At 41.5% G+C, this 13206-nt stretch overlaps 1 protein-coding gene across 1 annotated transcript in view; it reads right to left on the bottom strand.

Moving 5' to 3' along the window:
- Positions 1–363: 363 nt before the first annotated feature.
- LOC147435652 (trigger factor type chaperone family protein) overlaps positions 364–13206 on the bottom strand; it is a 36115-nt gene continuing 23272 nt past the window's right edge. Inside the window, exons 5-14 of the mRNA XM_086488648.1 lie at positions 8134–8317; positions 7937–8027; positions 6626–6780; positions 2975–3067; positions 2696–2788; positions 2529–2609; positions 2300–2449; positions 1378–1473; positions 1182–1279; positions 364–1084 (exon numbers count right to left, since the gene is read on the bottom strand). Of these exons, the coding sequence (XP_086344774.1) occupies positions 1196–1279; positions 1378–1473; positions 2300–2449; positions 2529–2609; positions 2696–2788; positions 2975–3067; positions 6626–6780; positions 7937–8027; positions 8134–8317 (1027 nt within the window). The 3' untranslated portion in view covers positions 364–1084; positions 1182–1195. The remainder of the gene's footprint in view (positions 1085–1181; positions 1280–1377; positions 1474–2299; positions 2450–2528; positions 2610–2695; positions 2789–2974; positions 3068–6625; positions 6781–7936; positions 8028–8133; positions 8318–13206) is intronic.

The following is a 13206-nucleotide window of genomic DNA, read 5'->3' on the forward strand; positions in this document are numbered from 1 at the left end:
ACAAACGCTAAACCCTAAGCATGGTCAAGTCACAAACACACACACCGCAAAAAAAAAACCCGAGTCTTTAATTCTGCCCAGATTGAAGTTTCTTCACAGGAGTAGCCAGAGCTCGGCAGAAGACCCTAAAACTCTGAACATGATCAAGAGGTTTCTGCACGCAAAGTCATGAATTCTGCCCAAATTGGTGTTTCCTACAACAGGACTAGCCAGAGCTTGGCAAACAAACCCTAAACCCTAAACATGATCAAGAGGTTTCCAATGACGTGTAATCCAAATTTGAATATCTAAAAGCCAATTGTAAATAAACACTGTAGTCAAAGCCCACAAAGCACGAAGCACAGAGCTCCCAAAACAGAACTGTAAGAATAATCATCCAAAGTCCTCTTCATAAATAGAAGCCCAAACATACAAGAATTATAAGCATTCACAAGACTGGACATCCCAAATTCAGGATCAGATTACATCTAAAATTTTAAACTCATAGGCAAGGGCAGACAAAATAGGAAGCCCTTGGTCTCCATTCTGGCCCTGGTAATGACCAAAGAAGACAAAATCAAAATTCAATACATCTTATCAATAAGCCAACATTCTACAAGCTCATTCCAGCAGCTGTCTTGCCAATGCAAATCTTGCTTTGAGGTTACACATGGTTTCGATACAAAAGTTGTGGCAAAAATGAATTGCACCAGGGCAAAACTCTGTGGCCAGTGAGTACTTGACAGCTCAGTAGCTACCTTTCTTGCATCACTCGACAGCTTAGTAGCTACCTTTCTTGCACCACTTGACAGCTCAGTAGCTATCTTGTAAACTGGAATAATCTGAGGGTAAGTCTGAATCCCTCGTCTGGATGAATTTTGCAGGCTGGAATAATCCAGGAGAGGATAGCTTGTATTGGCTTGGGAATGCATAGTGAGCTCCATCATGAATATGATAGGGAACGCCTCATGACTTGACTTCCATCCTTCTATACTTCCTGTGTATTTCTCCAGTCATCTTGCGTGTCGAATAGGGAGAACTGCAATAATCTCCAGAAAACTGCTCTACAAGTGATTAGCCTTTTAACCTCCACTGGTTGACAGAACTGCCAATAGCAATGTTCACAAACCAGATCAAGATCCCAATTAATCCTATGCAAAGCTTTCAATTCCACATTTATAAACCAAAAGACACAGACTGACCATTCAAGCTTTCTCTACAACTTGTTTACTGCATAAGAGATGTCTGCATTCGCCATAAGCCAGTCAAGCACCTTGGCTCCCTCTAGAAGCTCCTTGGCCTGCTAAATAGAGCTTAGTAATGGAATAGCGCGGGGGAGGGGAGGGGGGGGGTGGAACAAAAAAAAGGGAAGCGAAAGTTCATATAGGGTTTGCTTACTTGTTCCACAATACGCTCCTTGTCATAGTCTTGATTGAACTTCTTGAAATCAGCTTCCGCAGTTTCAACTTCCTTTTTCAGATCTGCTTCAGTATACTACAAGATAAAGTGCGCACTGTTTAGTCTCTCCAAAGAGAACCCACAATGAACTTACGTATTTCAAAGCTGGGAGCTTTTAAGCGCAGCAATATACTTCGCAACAAAGCAGACTTTGGCTCTTACAACACTCTGGCTTTCTACCGACTTGTCAGTTCATCTATCAAAATGCAATACCACTATATTGAAATCCACCACCACCATGTGGAAACAAGATCCACAGGGAATGCCATGCTATATGTTCCATTCTCTTGGACCTGTCAAATCATCCTAACATAAACCGTCCTCTCAAACTGGCAATTCATCGAGTGAAAATGTTAAACATAAACCATGGCCATTCGCACATCCACTACAATGTCATTCATTCAGCATGTTGAAAGAAAAAATTAGGAACCCACAAAAATGCCTGCACAGCCAACATGCCCAAGCACAGGGTCCAAATATAAAAGAAAAAATCAAAGATGATGGTCTAGCATGTAGCTTCCCGTATTGACAATCAGAACACAACAGACGATATTCTCTTCAAAAGAGAAATACATGAATATTGACATCCCTCATCACTCACCTGCCTGTACGTCGTGCTGGTGAGGATTATGCCATACACTACAACATGACACAACTTTCTGCCCCATCTTAAAGGATGTGGACTAAGATCAAATGACAAAGCAAGCACAACAACTGTAAGGCCAGAAGTCAAGATGAGGCAAGTATGAAAGCTAATTCACAAAGATCACCATACTGCATGTTGCAATTCAGACGACTCTCTCTTCATGAGTCAAGTAAGTTTGCCTCTACCAGAGCAAAATAAAAAGGTTTACGGAAATACCCTCAAGTTTTCAAGCTTGAAAATTTCTGCAACTGCTAGAACTTGCTTCACTGCATCTATGATCGTCTGCTTTTGTGAGATCAGATAATTATTGACCATCTCCTGGCTTGAAAGGCCCGCTAACTGATCAGTATTCAGGTTCATTCTAGCCTGTTGAAAAGGTTTGAACAAATCTGATGTCTTAAGCTATATTAACTTGAACATCTTCCAAAATAGGTTTCCCAAATACCTGTAGCTCAAGAAGCTTCCCGGCAAACATGTTCCTTCCCTGCTCTTCAATCAATGAATTTGGGACATCTACTTGAGTGACCTGCAAAAAAGGACAGGCTGATGCTAGTACGACAAGCCAAACATTGGAAGTGAAAGCCAGCAAGGAGCTGTAGAACTGTAAGTCACCTTCGCTAGCTCATTCATAAGCATATTTTGAGTGGTCCTCAGCTTCTGAAGCTCATACTGCTCCTGGTGCTTCTTCAAATAAGCCTCCCTAACCTGTCAGCACAGCCTCCATACATACAAGAAACAATGTCATGAAACTACAGAACTAATTAAAAAAGGACACTTCTTCTATGAGAACAATTTAACATGCCATCTTGTAGAACAAAGCACACAACATAAAGTTTAGTAGACCTTATCTAGTTCTAACGAAATAATTGACTGCCATAAGCTTTAAGTCACCTGATCCAGAGTCTCACAGTTTTCAAGAAACTTCCCAGCCAGAGAATCATCCAGAGTAGGAAAAACCCTATAAAAATGCTCCTTCACATGAACCTGCACAAATCAAAAGATATATGAGACTAATAGGACATTCACTCCCAGCACTAAGTTTCTTGAATAATCAGACATCTGCATTGCCTGTGAAATTGGCAGCAGAAGATGCATTGGGGTGGTACAAAAAAGGGCACAGGTGTCAGATCTCCTTTCTCAAATAATGAACAGCAAGGCTACGAGTACCCATTAAGATATGTAAAGCAACAAAAACTGCTTTCAAACACATCACACTACATACATTATAGCACATTTACCCCATACATCGTAAGGCATTGGAAGTGATAGCAACTTTCATTTCACAAAATGTGCGCCCACAGCACGACACCGTACATGGTGATACGCCAGCATTATGGGTCTCTCTCCTCTCTTGTACTATTGCATCAATCCTCCCGCATCAGCTCTCTTCTGGCGCAGTGGAGCTACGCCACGTCACCGAGTTGTTGCAGGTTTCTTGCTTAATACGAAGGCACTAGATGTGATTTATGAAAAGAAAGAATGTAAGGCATGCTTTTCTTCAAAGATTGCGATGGTGCACTACAAAATGCAAAGCCTGTAGCTATGATAGATGACGCGTGGCTTAATTTAAACAAGAAGACTATTACAGATGTAAAGATGGTTGTTTTGAATGAAATTTTGGTGCCACCTTAAAGGTCTTGACATTGCCTATATTGTGTGGGAAAAGCTCAAGGCCACTTATGAAAACAGGACGCCGATAAACCAGGTGCACTTGATGCGTAAATTGATGCGCATGCAATTAAATACTACAAAATTTGCAATTGAGCACATCAGTGCCACAAGTATCCTTTCTGAGCTATAAGTTTCCCCCTTTTTGATGATAAGTTAAAGGCCATTTTCTTGCTTATGACCTTGCTTGATTCTTGGGAGGTCATGATGGTCTCATTGTCTAATAACCCAAACCTCACTTTTGATAGAGTAAGGGATTCTATCCTCAATGAGGAAATTAGACGAAAGGCACCTCGGCTCACATGGTTAGAGGCAGGACAAATGATAGCAAAGCTAATGCTCGTAAAAGGAATAGGAGCAAGAGCAAAGGAAACCAATCCAATGTCACTTGTTACCAATGTGGTTGGAAAGGCCATAAGAAGCCAGATTGCAGGTACTTTAATAAAGAGCAAGAGAGGAAAAAGAATGCCGGGGACAAGAAGAAAGAGGATGACAAGGCAAGAACAAGGAGAAGGTCAATGTAACCTCCAATGTGGTAATTGAGGAACTGTCTGATATAGATGATATTTTGTGTGCCACTGTCTCCTTTGGATGCCTAGGTTTATCATGCACAAGACGAGATCACCAAGGGTGATGTCATTTACACTTACTGTCTATAAGTGATAGCTTGCCCCAGTCCAGGATAGTGGACTCAGGTGCCTCATTTCATGTGACTCCATCTCAAGAGTGTTTTGCCACTTTTGATGCAAGCAGTTATGGCAAAGTTTATCTTGGAAATAATCATACTCGCACGATTGATGGAATAGGCACTCTTCATTTGGCCCTTGATGATGGGCAAGAACTTGTTTTGCACGATGTCAAATATGTTCTTGGCATCAAGTCTGCTCTTTGTTGGACACCTTGATATACATGGTTATAACACCATTATTAGTGGTGGTACTTGGAAGCTCACAATAGCTGCAATGCAAATTGTTAAAGGGCACAAAGAAGGGGACACTTTATTCCTTGCATAGCAAAGTCTTGCCAAGCAAGTTTGTTGCTATAGCAGAGATTGGGTCTCACTTACGGCTTTGGCACAAAAGATAAGGCCATATGAGCCAATAAGGACTTGATGTTTTTTTCTCTTTACATAGAGTTGACACTAAAGGCTTAAAGCTTGACTTTTGTCATGAATGCCGATATGGAAAACAAGTGAGAAATTCTTATTACTCACGTGTCTCTCACAAATCTCGTCGTCTTGATCTGGTACATTCTGATGTGTGTATATGACGTGTGTAGCATGCGTGTCAAGAGTATGGGCGGTGCTGCATATTTTCTTTCTTTTGTTGATGATTTCTCTAGAAAAATATGGGTTTATTAGCTCGAGAATAAAAGTGACACGTTTGCTCCTTTGAAGATTTTCTATGCATTTGTGACTACCCAAATAGATAGGAAGCTGAAATACTTGCGTACAGACAATGGGGGTGAGTTCACATCTGCTGATTTTGGTAAGTTTTGCCAAGAAATGGTATCAAGAGGGAGCTAACAGCCGCTTATAGTCCTTCGTCTAATGGTGTGGCTGAGAGATATAACAGAACGTTGTGTGAGACGGTCTCATGCATGTTGTCCACCGCTAATCTCCCTCAAGGATTTTGGAGAGAGGCGCTTAAAACTTCAGTTCATATTTGCAATCGTTTACCCCACACTATGTTGAAAGTTGGCATCCCTGAAGAGGTTTGGTCTGGCAAGCCCGCTTGATATAACCACTTGCGCATTTTCGGTTGTGAGGCATTTGTGCATGTAAGGCCTTAGTTGAGAAGCAAGCTTGATGCTGAGTCCATGAAAGCAATCTTCATGAGACATGGAGATGAAGGAGAAATGGGCTATAGAGTCTGGCTACCTCAACTTAAAAGGGTTATACGCAACCGAGATGTTGTATTTAATGAGGCAAAGCTGCTTAAAAACAATGTTGCCTCTGAATATAGCCAAAAAGGCTTATAGAATCTCATGATATTCAGCGTACCCTCCAAGGTTAAGAGGTCATGATACAAGAAGCCTCCTGTGCTCAAAACACATATGAGCAACTGCTTTGAAGTTTAAACACACACTACTTCGCAAGGCAAAGCAAGCTTGATCTTTCACTCAAAGCAAGAAAGAAAAAAAATCAGTGCGCTCTTCCGAATTGGAGCAAGAATAAAAATAAGATCTAAATGCCAAATCAACTTGAGCTTGCTTAAAACAGCCATTGATTCTACCAAGACGTTCAAGCTTTATGTGCACATTGATATGAGATTTTAATGTCAGCTAGTTTTACAAGCAAAGAGACTTAGCTCTACCTTTTAACAATTGGTTCTCAAGTTGTCTGTGTTCTCACAAGGTTTCCATTTAAATGCCATGAACTATTTTATGTCATTATTTGAGCTTACTGTCAATGATACTCAGAAACCAGCAGAGCACTACTTGGAAATTGAAATCGGGTGTAGAATTTTTTGACTCACTACCTTAGCTACTCTTCCAAACAAAGCAGTACAGCGGAAACAAAATCGAAGGACAGGCACCTGTGTAACAGTCTTTGAATTATACTATAAATCGAGATCCCAATTTAAAGTCAAAAAACTTACCAGGCAATTTGAAAGACCTTAAAAAAACCAAAATATTATCACAAACCAAGGTGCAAAGTTGGCACTCCTACCACAATCCAAAAACCATGAGATTAAGGTCTCACTCCAAAGTCAAAAACCTTACAAGGCAATTTAAAAGACCTTAAGGAATCCCAAAATCCCAAAAAAAATCTCCTAAGCAAAGATCTTACAAGGCAATTTAAAAGACCTCGAGGAATCCAAATTCCTAAGAAAAGCTGCAAAGAGCTTGGCAATAACAAAACAGCTAACTAACCTCAAAACGGCCTGTTGCACCCCGGGTTGCCTCAACTTGCCACGTATCAGGGAACACTAATTCAAAAACACGAATTTCGCCTCTTTTCATACCATAAATTGCATCAACAAATCCTGGCAAGTAGCTCAATCCATCTTCTGTATCCAGCTGGAAACCTGGGGCACCAAAAATCCATCCTTTGGTCAAATACACGTTTGAGGGTATTCATTCATCACAATATGATATACTACACTCCACACATCATGCTGACGGAAGAAAACTTGTAAGAGTTCAGACCCCTTTGCCCATTGAAGCACAAGGAAATTCTTGTATGATGGTTTACGTGCATGAAAAGCATGACAAAATGTTTGAATGTCCATGCATGTACAACCACATATGCATATCCTTTACACACCCACACATACAAAAATATAAAAAATTTCACGTTGGAAATATAACATTACCTTACTTTACGCATGCATGGCCCAAGGACTGTGCAGTGGATGCAAGCAGTTAACATCAAGGAATATAGTCTACGGGATCATTCATTGGAAGACCAGCTAGCGGTACAAATTCTCGGTTACAAGCTCCCAAAAAAACATAACCAATCTCATTTTGCATGGCTGAGTAGTCCTTGTTGCGCACACCTTTTTGGTGTCGTTTTGCACGCCTTTCACGTGCGCATCTACTGTTGTCTCAGATGCACTGATTTTAGGCTATTTTTAACAAAGTGATCACATTTCCATAAAGCCACCTCCAAACTCTAGGCCCATAAATGTGATTCAGATCGTGATTGCAGGTGAGAGTGCAAGTGCAGCTATGACCTACTGCATGCAAGCTAAGAAGTGCTTGGGGGTGGTCTCGTGGTTGTTCCCTATTGTTGTCTTATCCATTATATCAATACAGCAAAGATCCTTCTTCTTCAATCTATTCTCTGTTCTCCTTGAGTATTTAGAGTGAAAATTATAATTTCGCGTCAGTTTGATTTTTCTAATGTTGAATAAATTATTATATGAGAAAAGTCACAAGGAGGATTGCATGAGAGCAAGTTAAGCAATGAGAACATCTAACGGCAAATATGGATCAATTTCAGTAACGAGATCTTTTGAATAGCTTTCATTTAATAACCCCTTCAGAACTGTGACTACAAATATTGATTGAAACCTCTAGTTTTATACGGTGTACGCTGCTCTTTCCAAGTGATGAAAGAAACAAGCTTAAGCAAATCGAAAAGTAATACCTGCAATTAACTTTTAAACAAGAGAGAACCACGGTCTTACTTCGATTATAACAATAAGAAGTACATGGGCTTGTGTTTGTAGAAGACCATACCTTTTTGTTCAGCTGAAATAATCCTGTCTCCCACAGTACCATCCTCATTCACACGATTGCAAGCTACATCCAGTATCACAACATCTCCAGCCTGTGACACCATATTGAAAACCAAGAAACCCTCTTTTAATCTGGAGAGGTGAAACTATATTTTTCAGATACACAAACCAGCAAAAAACAAAACTCTTCCCTCCCACCTCAATACATCTGTCTTGTACAACATGGAGTGAGCCCAGATCCTTGTAGCCAGACCTAAACTCTGCTTCAGCTGCTTTTTGATACACTGACTCATCATCTATTTCCACAATGACCTTCAATCTCTTATATGCACCAGGTGTGGTCCACTTCACTTCTGGTACAATATCTACCACGACATCATAGCTGCATGGCAGACAAATTAAGAGTGTCTAAAATGTCTCTCAACATTTCTCTTGATAGGAGTCACAAGCAACAGCCAGAAGCAACTGTCATTGAAGATAAAAGCCATTTGTAACAATCAACCAGTGGCTATAATGTAAGCAAGATATTTGAAAGCACTGCTGTAGTCTTGCAGATCTCATCGTAGGGAAAAAAATGACTGATCCAGAACAAAGCATAAAGAATAACTTGAATTGGATTTTAGTAAGTAGCGCTACCAAGATAACAAAGTATCCTCAAAGCTGCCTGCTACACGCGAGCCCCAAGGAAGACTATACAACTTGCAAACAAGGTCCACTCTACAATAGCTAAATGCTCATAAATAGTCAAAAATTACAATGGATGATGTCTACAGGTCAAAACTTGCATGGCTGTTATTTTTTTCTTCACAGAGGAAAGAAGTCCTTCATCAGGCACATAAGCAATACAGTTGCACAAACCTGATATCCAGATGCTAACTTTAATGTACTGTTTCCTGTTCATTTAAGAATTGCACTATATTGAAGCTGTTGAGCTCAAATTAGGACACATTAATGCCTGCCGCCTGAAATATGGTCCTCATTGTCCATATTCGTGATGAGAGAGCTGGCTACTTGTTAAGAGAACCCAAGAGCTGACCATGCATATTGGTGACAAGGAGTTTCCCCTTTTTTTTTGTCAGCACTACTTTGGTGTGAGTGCAAAGTGTCACAAGAGGCTTCGATACATGTGCATCAATGTGTTCCAATTGTGTGTCTCTATGTGCACGTGTGACAATTGCACATATTTGCAAAACCATTGCGAGTGAGATGCTATATGCTCATATGGCAAGCCTCTTTCACACATATACAGCTTGCCAAGCATATGCAAGTGTCACCTATGGTTTCCGTGTGTGTGTGTGTGTGTGTGTGTGTGTGTGTGTGTGTTATTTTAAAGATAATACTTAAACACAAAAGAACACTTTGTTCAAAAACAGTTGGCTTCAGACATAAGTAAGGTAGTTTGAACAAAAACTTTTGTGCCTTCAAATTATCTTTATAAAATACGGTTAGAATGAGGCATCATTCCAATTATCAAGAAAAAAACCAAAATATGCCGTCATCTTCAAGGTTGGACAGGAGCAAACTTAATCCTCTTTAAGCAAAGATATAATTCGCACTTGCACCCATATAAACAAGACAACAGATTCATCAATGTTGGATACGTTTTACAAGTTTCAAAGAACCTATCAGCTGTGATCCATGTCGTACTTAAAAATTATCAACTTAGCTACCATCCTAAATCAATGAAAAGCTTTTTGAAGTAAAAAAAGTTTTTCTTCATTTATACCAGTTAGTTTCTTATCAAAACTGTTTTTTTTCGTTCTTGTAGAGTGTCTTTTTTAAGTTTCAATGTTTTAAGTGTATGTTTTTTAGAAAAATTTATTATTGTGTGTTTGTTTTAAAGAGCAAAATTCAAGTTTCTCAAACCAAGGTGTTATTTGTTACCTAACTAAGCCATTATTACTAATCAGAGTTGTACTTTCTGAGTCAAAAGAGGACTTAGCACCTAAACTCGCTCTTAAAGTACTATCCATGTAATAGTCAATGGATTCATCTAAACTTTTAAGCATCCTAGACCCCAGATTTTTTCATCCATCCAAGAGTAGCTAAACTTCACTTCTAGAAAAAAATTCCAAAATCAGAATTTACAAATGCTACTTCCTTCGAGGGTTTGATTTAGTATCCCTACCTCAAGTGTCATATGCATTCAGTATTGAATCAATAGGCAGTCAAAGAAGACTCACCTCAAGCTAGGCAATCCCAGCAAAGAAAACATTTAGCAATTTTTCAAAGTGCAAGCCTTAGGAAATATCAAAATATCATCCAAGAGAGTGAGGTCCTAGTGAATGAGTCCAGTAATCTCCACCCATGTAAGAGACAATGATGGTGCATCAAGGGAAACTGGAAGAGGTGAGTTGTCCATGTTGAAGCCATGTATCTGGAACCATGATGACATCTGTGCATACCAGCATGATGTGTCCCCATGTAAAGCTAACTATTTGGAGGACTCGAGAGCCAATCTGGCATATTTGTCTCAAAAAGTATCTGTAACAGAGACTTGACACTCCAAGTCGAGAATCTACCGCGACACCACAAATAATCACTTCAAAACAGTTCACACTTCACAATTGATTCGACACTGGCCCGGCGGAGTTCCGTGCCTAGAGATATTGGCCCCAAAGACTGGCGCCCCTTTCGGTATTTCCTTTTGTATTAACCTATGTTCAAAGTACAAGAGAGTAGGCAAGCGCTCACTCTCAGACTCTACGTCCAAATGCTCTAAGAAGTGGGAAGCCTGCCCACTTATTTAAAGGTTACAAGAGATGCCAAAAGCAGAGCCCCAAAAGATGCCCAAAAACTGTCCCAAAAATAGGCTTACAAAAATAAAGCAACTTTCAAAAGCTTCTAAAAAGCCTTAGCGTAAAAAAACTCCCACCCAGCGTTTGCATAGAAAAAAAACTACCGTACTGTTGCTTTTCTTGCATCGCATTTTACGAAGGTGTCCGCCACGTCATTGCTGCGCGTCAGCCAGCCAGGGCAGAAGTGTGTGTGTGTGCAGGGCAGTAGTAGCATCCACGTCACCCAGATTGTGACAGTATCCCATAAGTTGTGCATAAAGGAAACTGATCAGTAAGCGCCTCTATCTCCATGGATGATTTGGTGGGGTGGGGGGGGTGGCTTTCACCAGGAGGTGTATTTTTCCTGTTGCCTTCCGTAAATAAGTACTAGATATTTTTATTTATTTTTATTTTTACTTGTTTTCCTCGGAACCCTTGAAAAGGTGCAAGTGGACATTGCATGGCCAGGGTGAAACGGCTGCGGCCGAATAGGTTTCTCACAGCGGGAGTCTGGGTCGGTCAGGTCTGGGACTGGTCGGGCCAGTTAGCACTGAATTCTGACGAGTATGGAAGCCTATGTGCACCAAATGAAATCTGGGCCACTCGGAAAGTCACTTATAAGTTATAACTTTATAAGTCAATGGGAACTAGAGAATTAACTCAAAAAAGGGGCAAACTGGACACATGGCGGCTCCAGGCAGTTTTGCCACTTCCAACATGAAGAGGGGGCGCCCAATTTGAGAGAGGAGGCTGATTTTGATCATAAGTGAGCTACAGTGTGTGTGAGTAGTGGGTGCAGGTCTGCAGCTTTAATGGAAAGCTTGCCTTCTCCTCTGTCTCATGTAGCGCGATGATTTGCTCTCGTGCATCTCTCTCCCCCCTTTGGCACATATGGTAATGCCCCACTAGTTGGGCTACTCAATTGAACATGTACAGTTCTGAGGGTTTATGCACGTTTGCCAAGGCAAGAGCCTTCTGAACGAGAACTGGATTAGCTAATTGCTAATCCCCCACAGGTACGCACAATTCCATCGCAAAAGATTGCGAGTTTGGAGAGTTTTCTCGCGTGAAAACTCGTCCGGTTCACAGGGGAACTGTCCCATTGCGTGCGGGAGCCCTTGGGACACGCGTAGGCGTGTTCGCTCCGCTAAAAACAATCCGAAACAGCGAATTACAGCCTGCTGTGTTTTTCTGCAGGTTTAGGGTTTCGCACCTAAACTGCAAGGGAACACCACGTGAGAGCCTTGGGATGCGTGTACAAGCTTTTGGGCACCCGGCAGTGAAAAACAGGGAATTACAGCCCACTGAATTTCTGTGACAGCTCACCAGAAAGCTTCCAGATAGCGAGGTAATCCGTCCTAGACAGGTGCTTTTGACCTACAGGGGTTATGCTGCCAAAATCAGGTCGAAAACCTGCGTTTTCAGCCCTCGCCAGGTTTGGACAGCTTTGTGAAAGCTTGTGCGAAGTGGTCGGATCGTCTACCTTAATTTGAATAAAGAAATACCGAAAGGGGCGCCAGTCTTTGGGGCCTACAGGGTGTCGGTCTCGTGTGCACAGTGACATTTTAGTCGCTGGACGCAACTGTGTTCTCTTCCCTTCTCAGTGCTCTGTGTAAAGTTAACAGGTAATTGAAATAGTACCGCCCTCTACGTTGTATAGGCCGGTTATATGGTTCCATCGACAGGATAGTCACTTTTTCTTCAAAAAGTGCAGTGTGGATTGTTGTGGGTGAAAGCAACACAGAGCTTGTCATTATGGCAGAGAAGAGAGACCAAGTACCTGAAGAGGGATCTTCCTCACATGGCACGGAGAAAGTTCCTTCAACTCTTCAAGAAGAGGACAGGTTGTTTAGAACTCAATTGCGTTGCTGCATGGACATGTTTCAACAATTGGCTAACAACCCAAGGATGCAAGAGTTCTTACAGGCTCCGACACAGGGTTTTCAGCCTCCTACATAGGGCACGACTGAGCCGTTGCAGGAAAAGGAGATTTCCAATGCGCAGAGCACTCATGATGCTCGAGGGAAAGCCCATGTGGTTGAGCAACTAGCGGTGTCCAATGATCCAAAGCAGCTTGCTTTAGCTGGACAGGAACCGTTTGTGAATGGTCAAGGGAGTAATGAACACGCTATGCGTCAGACCCTTCCATTACCTAATACTTATCCTGGTTATTTTGGAAGCGGTTCAGTGTTTCGAGCTATGGCTGGACCTTCCACAGGTTATATGCCAGGGAATGTGTTCGGGACAATGCAAACAAGCATGGGTAACCCTATGTACGCGAACATGGGTGTCCAACCAGGTTTCCAGGGTGCCTACGGCCAGTTTCGAGTGCCTGGAACACAATTTGGTATGACTGGTTTTTCACAGCCATACGTACAAAATGCAGATATGACAGGTAAAACAGTTGATGCGAGTGCTGGAATGAACAATCATGGAGCACCACTGTTACAGGCACCTGTTTATGATAATGTGGCTCCTTTGAGTCAGCTGAAGG

Source organism: Adiantum capillus-veneris, chromosome 18 (assembly GCF_014529385.1).
Source record: "Adiantum capillus-veneris isolate H3 chromosome 18, ASM1452938v2, whole genome shotgun sequence".
Taxonomy (NCBI): Eukaryota; Viridiplantae; Streptophyta; class Polypodiopsida; order Polypodiales; family Pteridaceae; genus Adiantum; species Adiantum capillus-veneris.